Source organism: Coregonus lavaretus (genome assembly GCF_964263955.1).
Source record: "Coregonus lavaretus genome assembly, contig: HAP1_SCAFFOLD_2634, whole genome shotgun sequence".
In the NCBI taxonomy this organism is placed as follows: domain Eukaryota; kingdom Metazoa; phylum Chordata; class Actinopteri; order Salmoniformes; family Salmonidae; genus Coregonus; species Coregonus lavaretus.
In genome coordinates this window covers 21,831-37,072 of record NW_028165841.1, presented here as the reverse complement: position 1 = coordinate 37,072, position 15,242 = coordinate 21,831, and the positions used below count along the sequence as shown (strand labels likewise).

Genomic DNA, 15,242 nt, shown 5'->3' with positions numbered 1-15,242 from the left:
CTAGCACTGACTGACATTCATCCAATTAAAAACAGTACAGTAGAAGAGGAATGTGGCGGTCAAACACACAACATTATACCTAAGATCAACAATGGTGAACATGTAGGCCTAGCCTATTGTAAACAAATCAATTGTAAGCCTAAATAGATTTGTGTAGCCTACCTACACAAAATGTTATATGTGTTTGACCTTACCATTATGGCGAGGGAGTCTTTCCGCATTTCTTTCTACAATGTTCTTCAACGTTGCACTTCTAAATATAATGTATTTCACCTAAGAGAAACATTTCATTTGTTTCAAATGACATGACTGTTTTCGAACACAAAAATCACAATTTTTCCTGCAATGTTATGGCAGTTAAACGTTGCTTAAGATTTGCTACCGACCTTCCCTGCAGGAAGGGGCGGGCACGAGGTTTCCCCCAGGTTGAGAGCTCGCCAACAGAATCATCGGAATAGAACACGGTGCTGAGACAGGGAGTTGTTCGGCAAACAGGTGGAACATTTGGCGAAGAGAACGGAGACACTAATCTGACACTGAATCTGAAACCACACAGCACCATTGAACTTCCGTTCCGAAGAAGAGTGTATTTTAAAACATGGAACAGCGTCGTTAGCCGGTATATTGAACCCCAGCACTTTCTTGTAGCTATGTCGCGAAGTTGAGTTCCTCGACCCAGCCCGTTAGTTATTTGGCTAGCTAGTTAGCATTGCATTATTAGCTATGTAGCTCGCTAACGACCTAATTTTGTCAGCCAAGGGGGTTCGGTCGCAAAGCAAATATATTACGTTGTTTGCGTATCGAAACTATCTTGGTATAAACTATTCAGTTATTAGGTATACTTGTTGGGTGTGTCCTTTAATCAATAGTTGCTGTCATTCTGTTGTTTGAAGACACAGACAATAGTTTTTTCCGAGGGCAAGATGTCAGTGTTAGCGTATCAAAACGAACGATAATTTTGCTTGGTTAGCTCATAGCCAAGGTATCCATGAATATGCTTTCTTACGCGTTAATTAACTTAATTGAAAATGTTTAGCTGAGTCTTAAATGCTTACAGGTGAATGCCAAAGACGTGTACATCGCAAAAGCAACTATTAGCGACCTTATTAGCACCAACAGCTAACCTGTCATGTGTGGACTCTTGTCTTGGGAAGACAATCAAATTGATCCAGTGTGAAGCTCATAAGAGTTATTGCTTGTTTTCAGCATTTATTGACGCATTTTCTGGATTGTATTTTACAGATCAAACCCCTCGGGACATGCATGATCTGGAGGACAGCCGTTTATTGAAGATTTGCTGAAGAAGGAGAGAGAATTCCCCTCCTAGTAGCAAGCCATTGTGTGATGATGGAAAGTGCCATATATGAGGACGAACCTTTGTAACTAGCTGGCTGACCAGGCAGCTAGCACCACATATCAAGGATTCTGGATGATTCTTCGACTTGAGTCCATTGGGGATCATTATAATCTACCGGAGCGGACCTGTAACTTATCTCCGAGACAGTGGACACAATGGGGGAGACCAGTCTCAACGACTCGAATGTGAAGGTCGCAGTCCGTGTTCGTCCCATGAACAGGAGAGGTGAGTAACATTAGCTGGCTAAATTGATGACATGACACTTGGCTCAGTTGTTGTGAAACGGGCCTAAAATCCACGGTACTAAATGGTTTTGGACACCCTGGTCCATAATACACAAACTAGCTGCCTATGGAAGAAGTTAATGTGATCGGCCTGAACATGTGTAGTCACCCTTTCATAACATAAGCCGCGGTAATGAATGCACAGTGACATGCCTCCCGTTAATGAATCTGTGCGCGCACACTCAAATGATTCGATCAATTATAATGCGGGCTATGAATGCCGCTCGGGGGAAATAAATTACATTTTAGCCGTGTGTGCCAAGTCGAATTTAGCCGTGGGAGAACATGTCTGGAGGTACAGGAGTCTACTGAGGCAGAAAATACTGTCTAGCTACAATGTAGCGGTCACGTGTTCCTTCTCACATAGCATAGAAATCGGTCACAAGACGGGGAACTTGACTAGCTTTCGCTCTCGTAGCCTCCATCCAAAGCGGTTTAGCATGCAGTGAAACAAGCCCAGGGCAGAATCAGTATGTACCCATTCAGACAGTTATATCCCCCACTACTCATATCCTTGTCCATTTTGATAGTAGCCCACTGTCTGCAAATGAATTGAATTCCCACCAAAACAGACCATAGACTGAAGCCGCTTCTTTGAAGATAAACTGTAATAGAATTGTTAATAACCACACAAATCAGAACATAACTTCATTTTATCTTTCACACTGATGATGGTTTATGCGTTACTGACATCTCGAGAAATGTATCCCTGGTGTTATGGCAAGGCATCATATTTCTCTTTCAACCTTGGCCTCTAATAAATGTGTGTGGCAGTCGGAGCTAGCTGCTCTCTGGCTGTGCTGGACAAAGGCAGGAAGGGAGTCAGTTTGAAATGACTATTTGCTAGCATTGCATAACTGACCACGTTCCCATGGCGGCAGAGGAGTTACTGAGAGGCCTTGGAAGAACAGCCCCATCGGCTCCATCCCAGTCACAGCATAGACATGGCTTTTCCATTTCCACACTGATGTCATGCCCATTGTACCACCAACCAAGCCCAGTGCTGTTTCACTTACCGCATGGAAGAAAGCGAAAGTGCCAATGGAAAATGTGCTGGTACTGGAGGGAATCTGGTGGAAGATGAGAGATGAATACCAACAGGATATTAGTCTCTTCTCCGTTGCATTTCATTTCAGATATTTTTCTTCCATCCATTTCCTTTGAGAAAAGGAAGATCTCAATGCTATTCCTGAAAGTCATAGAACAGTCATAACTGGTTATAACATGATTAGCAGGTGTATGAACACACACACTGATCCGTACTACCAGTGAACTCTGTGTGGCCCATGTGATGATGCCCCTCACACACACACACACACTAGGGCTGTGACGGTAATGGCATTTTGGATGGCGGTAATTGCCAGCAAAATGACTCCAGTCACTGTAAAAAAAAAAAAAAAAACATTTTAAGACTCACATGTTCTCTTCTCCTCCGGAATGAATATAACGGGCCTCCCCATTCAAGTCAATGATGGCATAATGGGTGGACTGGCGGTCATTGCGAGGAGGTAAAAGCAGGAAGTGTATCCATCAATATGTGCTTTGATTTGTTGATTCAACTCGACTGACATTAGAAAAAAGACATTCCATTGCATTTGCCACATCAGTTAACATCATTTGAATTAGGGCTTGGTGGTATACCTTATTTTACCATATACAGTTGAAGTCGGAAGTTTACATACACCTTAGCCAAATACATTTAAACTCAGTTTTTCACAATTCCTGACATTTCATCCTAGTATACATTCCCTGTCTTAGGTCAGTTAGGATCACCACTTTATTTTAAGAATGTGAAATGTCAGAATAATAGTAGAGAGAATTATTTATTTCAGCTTTTATTTCTTTCATCACATTCCCAGTGGGTCAGAAGTTTACATACACTCAATTAGTATTTGGTAGCATTGCCTTTAAATTGTTTAACTTGGGTCAAATGTTTCGGGTAGCCTTCCACAAGCTTCCCACAATAAGTTGGGTGAATTTTGGCCCATTCCTCCTGACAGAGCTGGTGTAACTGAGTCAGGTTTGTAGGCCTCCTTGCAGTTGCTTTTTCAGTTCTGCCCACAAATGTTCTATAGGATTGAGGTCAGGGCTTTGTGATGGCCACTCCAATACCTTGACTTTGTTGTCCTTAAGCCATTTTGCCACAACTTTGGAAGTATGCTTGGGGTCATTGTCCATTTGGAAGACCCATTTGCGACCAAGCTTTAACTTCCTGACTGATGTCTTAAGATGTTGCTTTAATATATCCGCATAATTTTCCTTCCTCATGATGCCATCTATTTTGTGAAGTGCACCAGACCCTCCTGCAGCAAAGCACCCCCACAGCATGATGCTGCCACCCCTGTGCTTTACGGTTGGGATGGTGTTCTTCGGCTTGCAAGTAACACCCTTTTTCTTCCAAACATAACGATGGTCATTATGGCCAAACAGTTCTATTTATGTTTCATCAGACCAGAGGACATTTCTCCAAAAAGTACGATCTTTGTCCCCATGTGCATTTGCAAACCGTAGTCTGGCTTTTTTATGGCAGTTTTGGAGCAGTGGCTTCTTCCTTGCTGAGCGACCTTTCAGGTTATGTCAATATAGGACTCGTTTTACTGTGGATATAGATACTTTTGTACCTGTTTCCTCCAGCATCTTCACAAGGTCCGTTGCTGTTGTTCTGGGATTGATTTGCACTTTTCGCACCAAAGTACGTTAATCTCTAGGAGACAGAACGCGTCTCCTTCCTGAGCGGTATGACGGCTGCATGGTCCCATGGTGTTTATACTTGCATTGTACAGATGAACGTGGTACCTTCATGCGTTTGGAAATTGCTCCCAAGGATGAACCAGACTTGTGGAAGTCTACAATTCTTTTTCTGAGGTCTTGGCTGATTTCTTTTGATTTTCCCATGATGTCAAGCAAAGAGGCACTGAGTTTGAAGGTAGGCCTTGAAATACATCCACAGGTACACATCCAATTGACTAAAATGATGTCAATTAGCCTATCAGAAGCTTCTAAAGCCATGACATCATTTTCTGGAATTTACCAAGCTGTTTAAAGGCACAGTCAACTTAGTGTATGTCAACTTCTGACCCACTGGAATTGTGATACAGTGAATTATAAGTGAAGTAATCTGTCTGTAAACAATTGTTGGAAAAATTACTTGTGTCATGCACAAAGTAGATGTCCTAACCGACTTGCCAAAACTATAGTTCGTTAACAAGAAATGTGTGGAGTGGTTGAAAAACGAGTTTTAAGGACTCCAACCTAAGTGTATGTAAACTTCCGACTTCAACTGTAGGTGCAGGAGCTCCACAATACTTTTGAGCTAATATTCTATAAGAGGAACAGGAGCTCAAACAGTAGAACATTTGAGGCACCGGTACTCCGCTCCGGTGAGCTCCTGCCCAAGTCAAGCACTGCTTCTTATCCCTTGCGCAAATAGCCTAAAGCTGTCTGTCCCGAGCTCACTGGAGCTGGAAACTCTGAGGGCCCAGAATATTTTATACAATGTTGCATGTTCGCTAGCTTCAGGCCAGACCCAAGTTAATAGTTGATACAATGTTTCAAGTTTGTTGCAGACAGGCCATGTGTAGCCAATGTGATTTATAGGATTTTTATTTTTATCAGGATACTTTCTACCTCCAAGCTGCAATGTTTTTATTTGTTGGCTTTAGGTAGGCTATTTTTACATAGTTGACAATGACAATAGAAGTTACTTTTTAGGTTTGTATCATTTTCATTTAGATTTGGATAGAATTTTGATTAACCACATGACAATGATTTTGAGATATGAAGACGTTATTAAATGAAAATGTGCACATGAAAACCATAACTGGCACGCAGATCAGTAGAAATGGTAAGATAAATTGGCATTCCACATGAGAAAGGTTGCCGACTCCTCGTGAGGCCAACTACCGGCAACTTCAGTAGAGTAATGACAGAATCTGCGAAAGCCAGCAGGAGCGGAAAGAGAATAGTTGGGTCAGGTTATGTTTTTTTTCTTCTGGTTATCTAGATCTCTGGCGCCCTCTTGAGTCATTTGTCCTATTTCATCAAACAGTTAGCTTTAAGCATCAGACAAGCTCAATGCATAAAACTCAGCAAAAAAAGACACTTCCCTTTGTCAGGACCCTGTCTTTCAAAGATAATTCGTAAAAATCCAAATAACTTCACAGATCTTCATTGTAAAGGGTTTAAACACTGTTTCCCATGCTTGTTCAATGAACCATAAACAATTAATGAACATGCACCTGTGGAACGGTCGTTAAGACACTAACAGCTTACAGACTGTAGGCAATTAAGGTTACAGTTATGAAAACTTAGGACACTAAAGAGGCCTTTCTACTGACTATGAAAAACACCAAAAGAAAGATGCCCAGGGTCCCTGCTCATCTGCGTGAACGTGTCTTAGGCATGTTGCAAGAAGGCATGAGGACCGCAGATGTGGCCAGTGCAATAAATTGCAATGTCCGTACTGTGAGACGCCTAAGACAGCGCTACAGGGAGACAGGACGTACAGGATCGATTTGGAGGTGGAGGGTCCATCATGGTCTGGGGCGGTGTGTCACAGCGTCATCGGACTGAGCTTGTTGTCATTGCAGGCAATCTCAACGCTGTGCGTTACAGGGAAGACATCCTCCTCCCTCATGTGGTACCCTTCCTGCAGGCTCATCCTGACATGACCCTCCAGCATGACAATGCCACCAGCCATACTGCTCGTTCTGTGCGTGATTTCCTGCAAGACAGGAATGTCAGTGTTCTGCCATGGCCAGCGAAGAGCCCGGATCGCAATCCCATTGAGCACGTCTGGGACCTGTTGGATCGGAGGGTGAGGGCTAGGGCCATCCCCCAGAATTGTCCGGGATCTTGCAGGTGCCTTGGTGGAAGAGTGGAGTAACATACTTTTGATTTTGACCCCCCCTTTGTTCAGGGACACATTATTCAATTTCTGTTAGTCACATGTCTGTGGAACTTGTTCAGTTTATGTCTCAGTTGTTGAATCTTATGTTCATACAAATATTTACACATGTTAAGTTTGCTGAAAATAAACGCAGTTGACAGTGAGAGTTTCTTTCTTTTTTTGCTGAGTTTAGTACATTTTATTAAAAAACTTAGGGTGTCTATAAATTGAAAAATACATGTTTAACAATTTCGACCAATCGATTGGTCGAAAGAACGGAGGCTTTCGGTCGACCAAGATTTTTGAAAGTCAGGGACAGTCCTAATGGAAAGTGTTGTTTAAATCATAGGGGATGCTGTCAAAAAGTGATTGAATTCAAATGCCATTTAGCAGACACTTTTATCCGAAGCGACTTAGTCATGTGTGCATAAATTTTTCGCATGGGTGGCTCTGGGAATCGAACCCACAATTCTGCCGTTGCAGGCGCCATGCTCTACCAACTGAGCCATACAGGTCCACAGTGTAAACAGTGTACGGTTATTCTCCTTTCTAGTCACATGATGATGTACCCACATGATGCCCACACGATGGAGTACCTACCCTGCAACTGGAGGTTGTTCTGATTGTTTGTACAGTACCGTGAACCTTTTCCCTTCTCTCTCCCTCACAGAAAAGGACCTGAACACAAAATGTATTGTGGATATGGAAGGCAACCAGACCATCCTTCACCCAGGCGGAGGAAACCTGGGCAAGGGAGACTCCAGGTTGGTGTGTGTGTGTGTGTGTGTGCGCGCAAACCCATGGGACTCAGTTTCAGTTGTTGAAAGAGAGTGGGAGTCCAGTAAAGGGATTTAGAGAGTGTCACATGACTATGTATGCGTGTCAACAGTCTGGCTGTATCGCCTGCTGAGTGAACAATGATTTGGGTCAGGAAGATGGGTTGAGCAGTTCTGTGTGTGAGAGCTAGGGAGAGAGTGTGTTTGTGAAAGTGTGTGTGTGTCAGTCAACGGCCCAGCCCTCTCTCTCCCAGGCTGCCTGCTGCTCCTCATCCTGCCTGTGTTGGGGCATAACTCTCCTCCGGCTGACTTCCTCTCTGTTTCTCAGCTCTTCCGTTGCCCTGACAACGCAGGGGGGAGGTCACACAGGTCAATACTAGGCGACCACGGAACCCCCTTTTACGGAACCCCCTTTTGCTTTTGGAGAACTTTACTTTTGGAGAAGCAAGGGAGCGAGAGACATTCAAAAAAGGAAGAGAAAGAAGAAGCACACGTTTGCTTTAGCATCTGTCGGCCATAAAGATCCTCCACTGACTTTTATGGGGTTAAACAAGGGATGCGCTATCATTTCTCTCTTTCTCTGCCTCCTTTTCTTTCTTTCTTTCTTTCCAGCTGGGAGACCATGGGGAGAGAGGTGGCGGTGGGTGGGGGGGACCAGGTTTCAAACTTGGAGGAGAAAGACGGAGCCGGCTGCTCCCCATCACACTGCAGACACTTAAATGTTGTGGGACCTGCTGCTGGGGCTCAGGCTGGGATGAAGAGATGAATGGTAGAGAGAGGCCCTCCTCACTCATTCACTCACTCCTATAGAGCCTCTACTAACTCCCATGGCACCAGATGCCTTCCTATGGCCCCAGTTCACACAACTGTCTGCAGTATACACAGCTCAGTGTTGTGCCCAGTTTCTTTGGTTTATTTAGGACAGAGGCTCCTCTCCCACTCCCATAGGCTTTCATTGCCATAGGGCCCCAGATGCCTCCTATGGCCCCAGTTCACACGACTGCAGTATGAGCTTGTAAGTAAGCATTTCACTGTAAGGTCTACACCTGTTGTATTCGGCACATGTGGAAAATAACATTTTATTTGATTTTTGAGTTGATCTGTGCCTGTGGTGGCGGAGGGGGTCCCACTCCCAGATATCCACCCCACTCCCAGATATCCACCCCACTCCCAGATATCCACCCCACTCCCAGATATCCACCCCACTCCCAGATATCCACCCCACTCCCCATGAGCTCCAGTAGCAGACAGCGCTTCCACTGGAGCTTTCTCTCAGACGACGTAGGCCTAACCCAATCTGTATCCCTCCACACCCCTTTCCTTTTTCCTGCTCCCAGCATGGGACCTTGTTGCCTGTCTGACTGATCTCTCTCCATTGTGACTAGTGGAACATTGAACTGCTAATGTTTTGTCTCTGTTCCTGTGTCTTAAAGTTAACGACCATAAAGGTGTGTTCTCCCCTGTAGCCATAGTTACAAACAATCTGTCAATCAATCAAATGTATTTATAAAGCCCTTTTTACATCAAATCAAATGTTTTGGTCATGTACATGTGTTTAGCAGATGTTATTGCGTGTAGCGAAATGCTTGTCAGCAGACGTCACAAAGTGCTTATACCAAACCCAGCCTAAAACCCCAAACAGAAAGCAATGCAGATGTAGAAGCACGGTGGCTAGGAAAAACTCCCTAGAAAGGCAGGAACCTAGGAAGAAATCTAGAGGAACTAGGCTCTGAGGGGTGGCCAGTCCTCTTCTGGCTGTGCCGGGTGCAGATTATAACAGTACATGGCCATTAAGGCCAGATCGTTCTTCAAGATGTTCAAACGCTCATAGATAACCAGCAGGGTCAAATAATAATCACAGTGGTTATAGAGGGTGCAACAGGTCAGCACCTCAGGAGTAAATGTCAGTTGGCTTTTCATAGCCGAGCATTCAGAGGTCAAGACTGCAGGTGCAGTAGAGAGAGGGAGAGTTGAAAGCAGCAGTTCCGGGACAACGTTGCACGTCCGGTGAACAGGTCAGGTTTCCATAGGCAGAACAGTTGAAACTGGAGCAGCTTCTGTGTTGCCTGATCTGGTGTATTGTGATTCATGAGTGGAAAAGGATAATGTCAGATAGGGCCTGTCTAATGAATGGTCAATAGGCCTACAGTACACTGACACTCCCCGAGTGTCCCTCCCTGGCTGGAACTGAATGTGCTCCATCAAGACGAACTGGCCGCTTGCTCACGCAGTCCTTGTAGTCGAACACTACCTTCAAGGACTTTCACTACATGAAGAACATGGAAGCACGCACACAGGACAGGCACATACACACACACACACGACAGCCCTTTATGCCATAAGGCTCAACAATGAGTTATGAGACTGTAGCAACCGAGGCCAGAGGACCTCTGATGGGAGGGTGACTGTTGTTCCAATATGGCCGACCTGTTGCACACAGTGTCATAAATGTCTCATAGACAGGCAGGTTACTGCCAACGCGCTGGCTCCAACTCCACTCCTCTAGACTCCTCTCTCCCTGTCTGTTGCATTTCTCTGACAACCAGACTGGCTGACTGTCTATTGTTGATAACCTGGCTGAGGCTAGGTGGACCGACAGCTGACTCGCTCATCCTTCCTGCTGCCATTGGAGTTTGCATAGTGATGTAAGGCTTTATTTGCATAAGTGTTGGAATGCAGTGTTGACTCATTCAGTCAGACCTGGGATCAAACTCTCAACATGTCATTATTCATTTTATTTGATATATGTAAGCAATAAGGCCCGAGGGGGTGTGGTATATGGCCAATATACCACGGCTGTGTGTGTGTGCGTGCGCGTGCGTGTGTGTGAGAAAGGAGGGTGGGAGAGGGGAGGATGTGTGTGGGAGAGGGAGAGAGGAGGATGTGAGAGTGAGCGAGAGAGAAAGAAAGAGGATGTGTGTGGGAGTGAGTGAGCGAGAGAGGAGGATGTGTGTGTGGGAGTGAGTGAGCGAGAGTGTAGGTGAGGGAGGCAGGGAGAGTGTGTAGGCTATGTGTGTAAAGTTGTCTGAAGAGTAGGCTGAAGATGGTTTCATATAGGCCTAGTGTGTTTTCCCCTTACTGAAACAATGAAAATGCAGATCATAATGCATTTATACTGAACAGAAAAGTGTTGGTCCCATGTTTCATGAGTTGAAATAAAAGATACCAGAAATGTTCCATACGCACAAAAAGCTTATTTCTCTGAAATGTTGTGCACAAATTTGTTTACATCCCTGTTAGTGAGCATTTATCCTTTGCCAAGATAATCCATCCACCTGACAGGTGTGGCATATCAAGAAGCTGATTAAACGGCATGATCTGGGAACAATAAAATGATACGTTTTGTCACACAATGCCACAGATGTCTAAATCTTATTTTTTACAAATTTTTCTCCCCAATTTCGTGATATCCATTTGGTAGTTAGTCTTGTCCCATCGCTGCAACTCCACTACGGACTTGGGAGAGGCAAAGGTCGAGAGCCATGCGTCCTCCGAAACACAACCCTGGCAAGCCGCACTGCTTCTTGACACACTGCTCGCTTAACCTGGAGTCAGCTTGCAGGCGCCCGGCCCGCCACAAGGAGTCGCTAGAGCACGATGTGACAAGGAAAATTCCTGCTGGCCAAACCCTCCCCCGACACTGGGGCAATTGTGCGCCGCCTCATGGGTCTACCGGTCACGGCCGGCTGTGACAGCCTGGGATCGAACCCGGGTCTGTAGTGACGCCTCAAGCACTGCGATGCAGTGCCTTAGACCGCTGCGCCACTCGGGAGCCCAATGTCTTACGTTTTCAGGGAGTGAGCAATGTCCACCAGAGCTGTTGCCAGAGAATTGAATGTCGTTTTAGAGAATTTGGCATTACGTCCAACCGGCCTCACAACCGCAGACCATGTATAACAGCACCAGCCCAGGACCTCCAAATCCGGCTTCTTCACCTGCGGGATCGTCTGACACCAGCCACCCTGATGAAACAGAGGAGTGTTTCTGTCTGTAATAAAGCCCTTTTGTGGGAAAAAAACTCATTCTGATTGGCTGAGCCCTCCCAGGCCCACCCATGGCTGCGCCCCTGCCCAGTAATGTGAAATCCATAGATTAGGGACTAATTCATTCATTTCAATTTACTGATATCCTTTTATGAACTGTAAAATCGCTGAAATTGTTGCATGTTGCGGTTAAATTTTTTCCGGTATATATGAGGGGGCAAACCCTGTGGTATCACAATACTACTCGTGATACTTGGCCTGGTATCACATCGTTAGAAAAATTTTGCTTTTGTGACAACCTCATTACAAAAAATGTCTTGCAGTTTACACAGATGTTTCGCGTGTTTCCGCACAAAAAAATATTGTCATCCTCTGTAGCTCAATTGGTAGAGCATGGTGCTTGTAACGCCAGGGTAGTGGGTTCGATCCCCGGGACCACCCATACGTAAAAATGTATGCATACATGATTGTAAGTCGCTTTGGATAAAAGCGTCTGCTAAATGGCTTATTATTATTATTATTATTATTATTATTATTATTATTATTATCATCATCATCTTTTTGGGCCATCAAATCACATTTTATTTGTCACATGCGCCGAATACAATGGGTGTAGACCTTACTGTGAAATGCTTACTTACAAGCCCTTAACCAACAATGCAGTTTTAAGAAAAATATTTACTAAATAAACTAAAGCAAAAAATTAAAGAGCAACAATAAAATAACTATAACGAGGCTATACACAGGGGGTACCGGTACCAAGTCAATGTGCATGGGTACAGGTTAGTCAAGGTAATTTTTAGTGATATGTACACGTAGGTATGGGTAAAGTGACTATGCATTGATAATAAACAGCGAGTAGCAACAGCGTAATTCTTTTTTTGGGGGGGAGGGGGGGGTCAATGCAAATAGTCCGGGCAGCCATTTGATTAGCTGTTCAGCAGTCTTATGGCTTGGGGGGTAGAAGCTGTTAAGAAGCCTTTTGGACCTAGACTTGGTGCTCCGGTACCGCTTGCTGTGCTGTAGCAGAGAGAACAGTCTAGGGTGGCTGAAGTCTTTGGAATTTAAGGGGGCCTTCCTCTGACACCGCCTGGTAGAGAGGTCCTGGATGGCAGGAAGCTTGGCCCCAGTGATGTACTGGGAAGTACGCACTACCCTCTGTAGCGCTTTGTGGTCGGAGGCCGAGCAGTTGCCATAGCAGGCAGTGATGCAACCAGTCAGGATGCTCTCGATGGTGCAGCTGTATAACTTTTTGAGGATCTGAGGACCCATGCCAAATCTTTTCAGTCTCCTGAGGGGGAATATGCTTAGTCGTGCCCTCCTCACGACTGTCTTGGTGTGTTTGGACCATGATAGTTTGTTGGTGATGTGGACACCAAGGAACTTGAAGCTCTCAACCTGCTCCACTACAGCCCCGTCGTTGAGAATGGGGGCGTGCTCGGCCCTCCTTTTCCTGTAGTCCACGATCAACTCCTTTGTCTTGATCACGTTGAGGGAGAGGTTGTTGTCCTGGCACCACACTGCCAGGTCTTTGACCACCTCCCTATAGGCTGTCTCATCGTTGTCGGTGATCAGGCCTACCACCGTTGTGTCGTCAGCAAACTTAATGATGGTGTTGGAGTCGTGCTTGGCCACGCAGTCATGGGTGAACAGGGAGTACAGGAGGGGACTAAGCATGCACCCCTAAAGGGCCCCCGTGTTGAGGATCAGCGTGGCATATGTGTTGTTGCCTACCCTTACCACCTGGAGGTGGCCCGTTAGGAAGTCCAGGATCCAGTTACAGAGGTAGGTGTTTTAGTCCCAGGGTCCTTAGCTTAGTGATGAGCTTTGAGAGCACTATGGTGTTGAATGCTTAGCTACATGTAGTCAATGAACAGCATTCTCACATAGGTGTTCCTTTTGTCCAGGTGGGAAAGGGCAGTGTTGAGTGCAATATAGATTGCATAATCTATGGGTCTGTTGGGGCAGTATGCAAATTGGAGTGGTCACCAGTTTGCATCACTTTATTTATGTCAATAGTACAGTAAGGAGCACAGGGGAGGGTGTCCCCTACCCCATCCTTCCTCCCCCTCCCTCCCCCTCCCTAACCCTTACCTGTAGTATGCTGTAGCCCAGGCTGAACCTCGTCCCTCTCCATACTCACCCTCCCTATGCCTTCCACAACCATGGCATGCACAGTCACAGGAGATGGGAGCAAGCGGCCAGTGTGCATCCACGCGTAAACTTATTTTTTAAATGACGGGATCGTAATCTAGAGAACCAGAGAACAAACGAATGAGGGCAGGCTGGCGGGCGGGCACTCGGTCTCCTGACTGCCTCCCTCTCCTCTCATTGGCCGGTGGGCCGTGTCACGTGATGTGTGACTGGGTTATGGGGTGCAGGACGGGGCCCCTCTTGGCTCTCTGGAGTCTGAAACCCCCCCCCCCCCCCCCCAAACCCAGTGCCGGATACCGGCCCCTGAGTCGCCGTGACAGCTGTCAGTGTGGCGACCGTCAACCTCTGAGTGGGTTATTGCTGGGGGGGCGGGAGGGTTCTCTTCTCCTCTCCTTTACGGTGCAAAGCGGTTCAACACTCACTGATCTCTTGGAAGAAACTGGGCAAGAAAGACTTCCAGTAACAATGCATTGGGGAGGGTTGGTTTGATTGAGCTGTGCTGTGGGGCTGCAGAGTTTTTACTGACTCACTGCACTATATAGTGTTCACTAAGTTCTTGGAAGAAACTGGGGGAAATGATGGGCTGCGCTGTGGGGTTTTCTCTCACTCTCTGTGTGTGTGTGCAGGTGGGTGCCTGTGTGTATACGAGGCACGGCTCCTGATCTGGAAGACATGATGAGTTTGACTGGAAAAGCCGGAGATGAAAGGAAGGGGGGTAGTGGAAGGATGGAAGAGAGACAGAGAGACATGGTGATGGAAGACGGATGAAGGATAAAAGAGAGAGACTGAGTGAGAGACCTGATGGAAAACAGAGGAGACATGTTTAAGAGACATGTTCAAGCCTGTTCCTAACCAGAGTGTAAATCACACAGCCTATCTACTCTCTGTATTGGAGAATGGCACAAACGTTTGAGTTACTGGGGTGATATGCTAGGCAGGCCTAGATTTACATTAGAGTCATTTAGCAGACGCTCTTATCCAGAGCGACTTACAGTTAGTGAGTGCATACATTTTTTTCACACTGGTCCCCCGTGGGAATCGAACCCACAACCCTGGCGTTGCAAGCGCCATGCTCTACCAACTGAGCTACACGGGACTATGTCTATATGTCCGATGTTCTATGTAGCCTACTGTCAGTTGGAGTTACTAGGGAAATAGGCTATGTAGGCTTATGTCAGTTGTTCTATGTAGCCTATTGTCAGTGAAATGACATAGGGCAATTCCACGGTGATGGAGTGATGCTGAGACTCAGATTTTACACTTTCAAATGTATGTAAAACCAAAACCAATGATTGCAAAGTTATACAAACCATACAACTCTATGCACAGGGACGACTTTTAAAAATATCCACAGAATTTTACAAAACACATTTGCTTGAACAGGGTAGATGTTTTGTTCTTATTTTAAATGTGTGTGGCTGTTCCTGTCTGTTGGTGTTCTGTATTTTGTTGGTGTTTTGTGTGGACCCCAGGAAGAGTAGCTGCTGCGTCTGGAATACCAATACCAAGATGCAACGTTTTGTAAGAGAATGACGGTTTGTGCTGTTGGTGCCGTCATCATGTTACCAAACTTTACATCTGCACTGTTCAAGTAAATGTTTTTGTAAAATGTTCAGTGGAAATTGTTCAAAGTCGTCCTTGTGCATAGAATTGTCACCTGCCAGTGTTTTGGGTGTTTTTAAAGAGCTGAAGAAGTGCAGCTGAGGCATTTTCGAAGAATGTGCATGGATAAAGGGAAACAGGTGTGTGTGTCTGTCTGTGTTAACTGCTGTTGGGCATATCACAAAGTGAAATATATTA

General features: G+C 45.6%; 1 protein-coding gene across 1 annotated transcript in view; it reads left to right on the top strand.

Annotated features, from left to right (window-relative positions):
* Positions 1-453: 453 nt before the first annotated feature.
* Positions 454-15,242, top strand: part of LOC311115380 (kinesin-like protein KIF13B) — a gene marked incomplete at its 3' end in the record, with an annotated part of 36,601 nt that continues 21,812 nt past the window's right edge. The window contains exons 1-3 of the mRNA XM_084190559.1: positions 454-619; positions 1,243-1,582; positions 7,200-7,293. Coding sequence (XP_084046685.1) covers positions 1,513-1,582; positions 7,200-7,293 — 164 coding nt within the window. The remainder of the gene's footprint in view (positions 620-1,242; positions 1,583-7,199; positions 7,294-15,242) is intronic.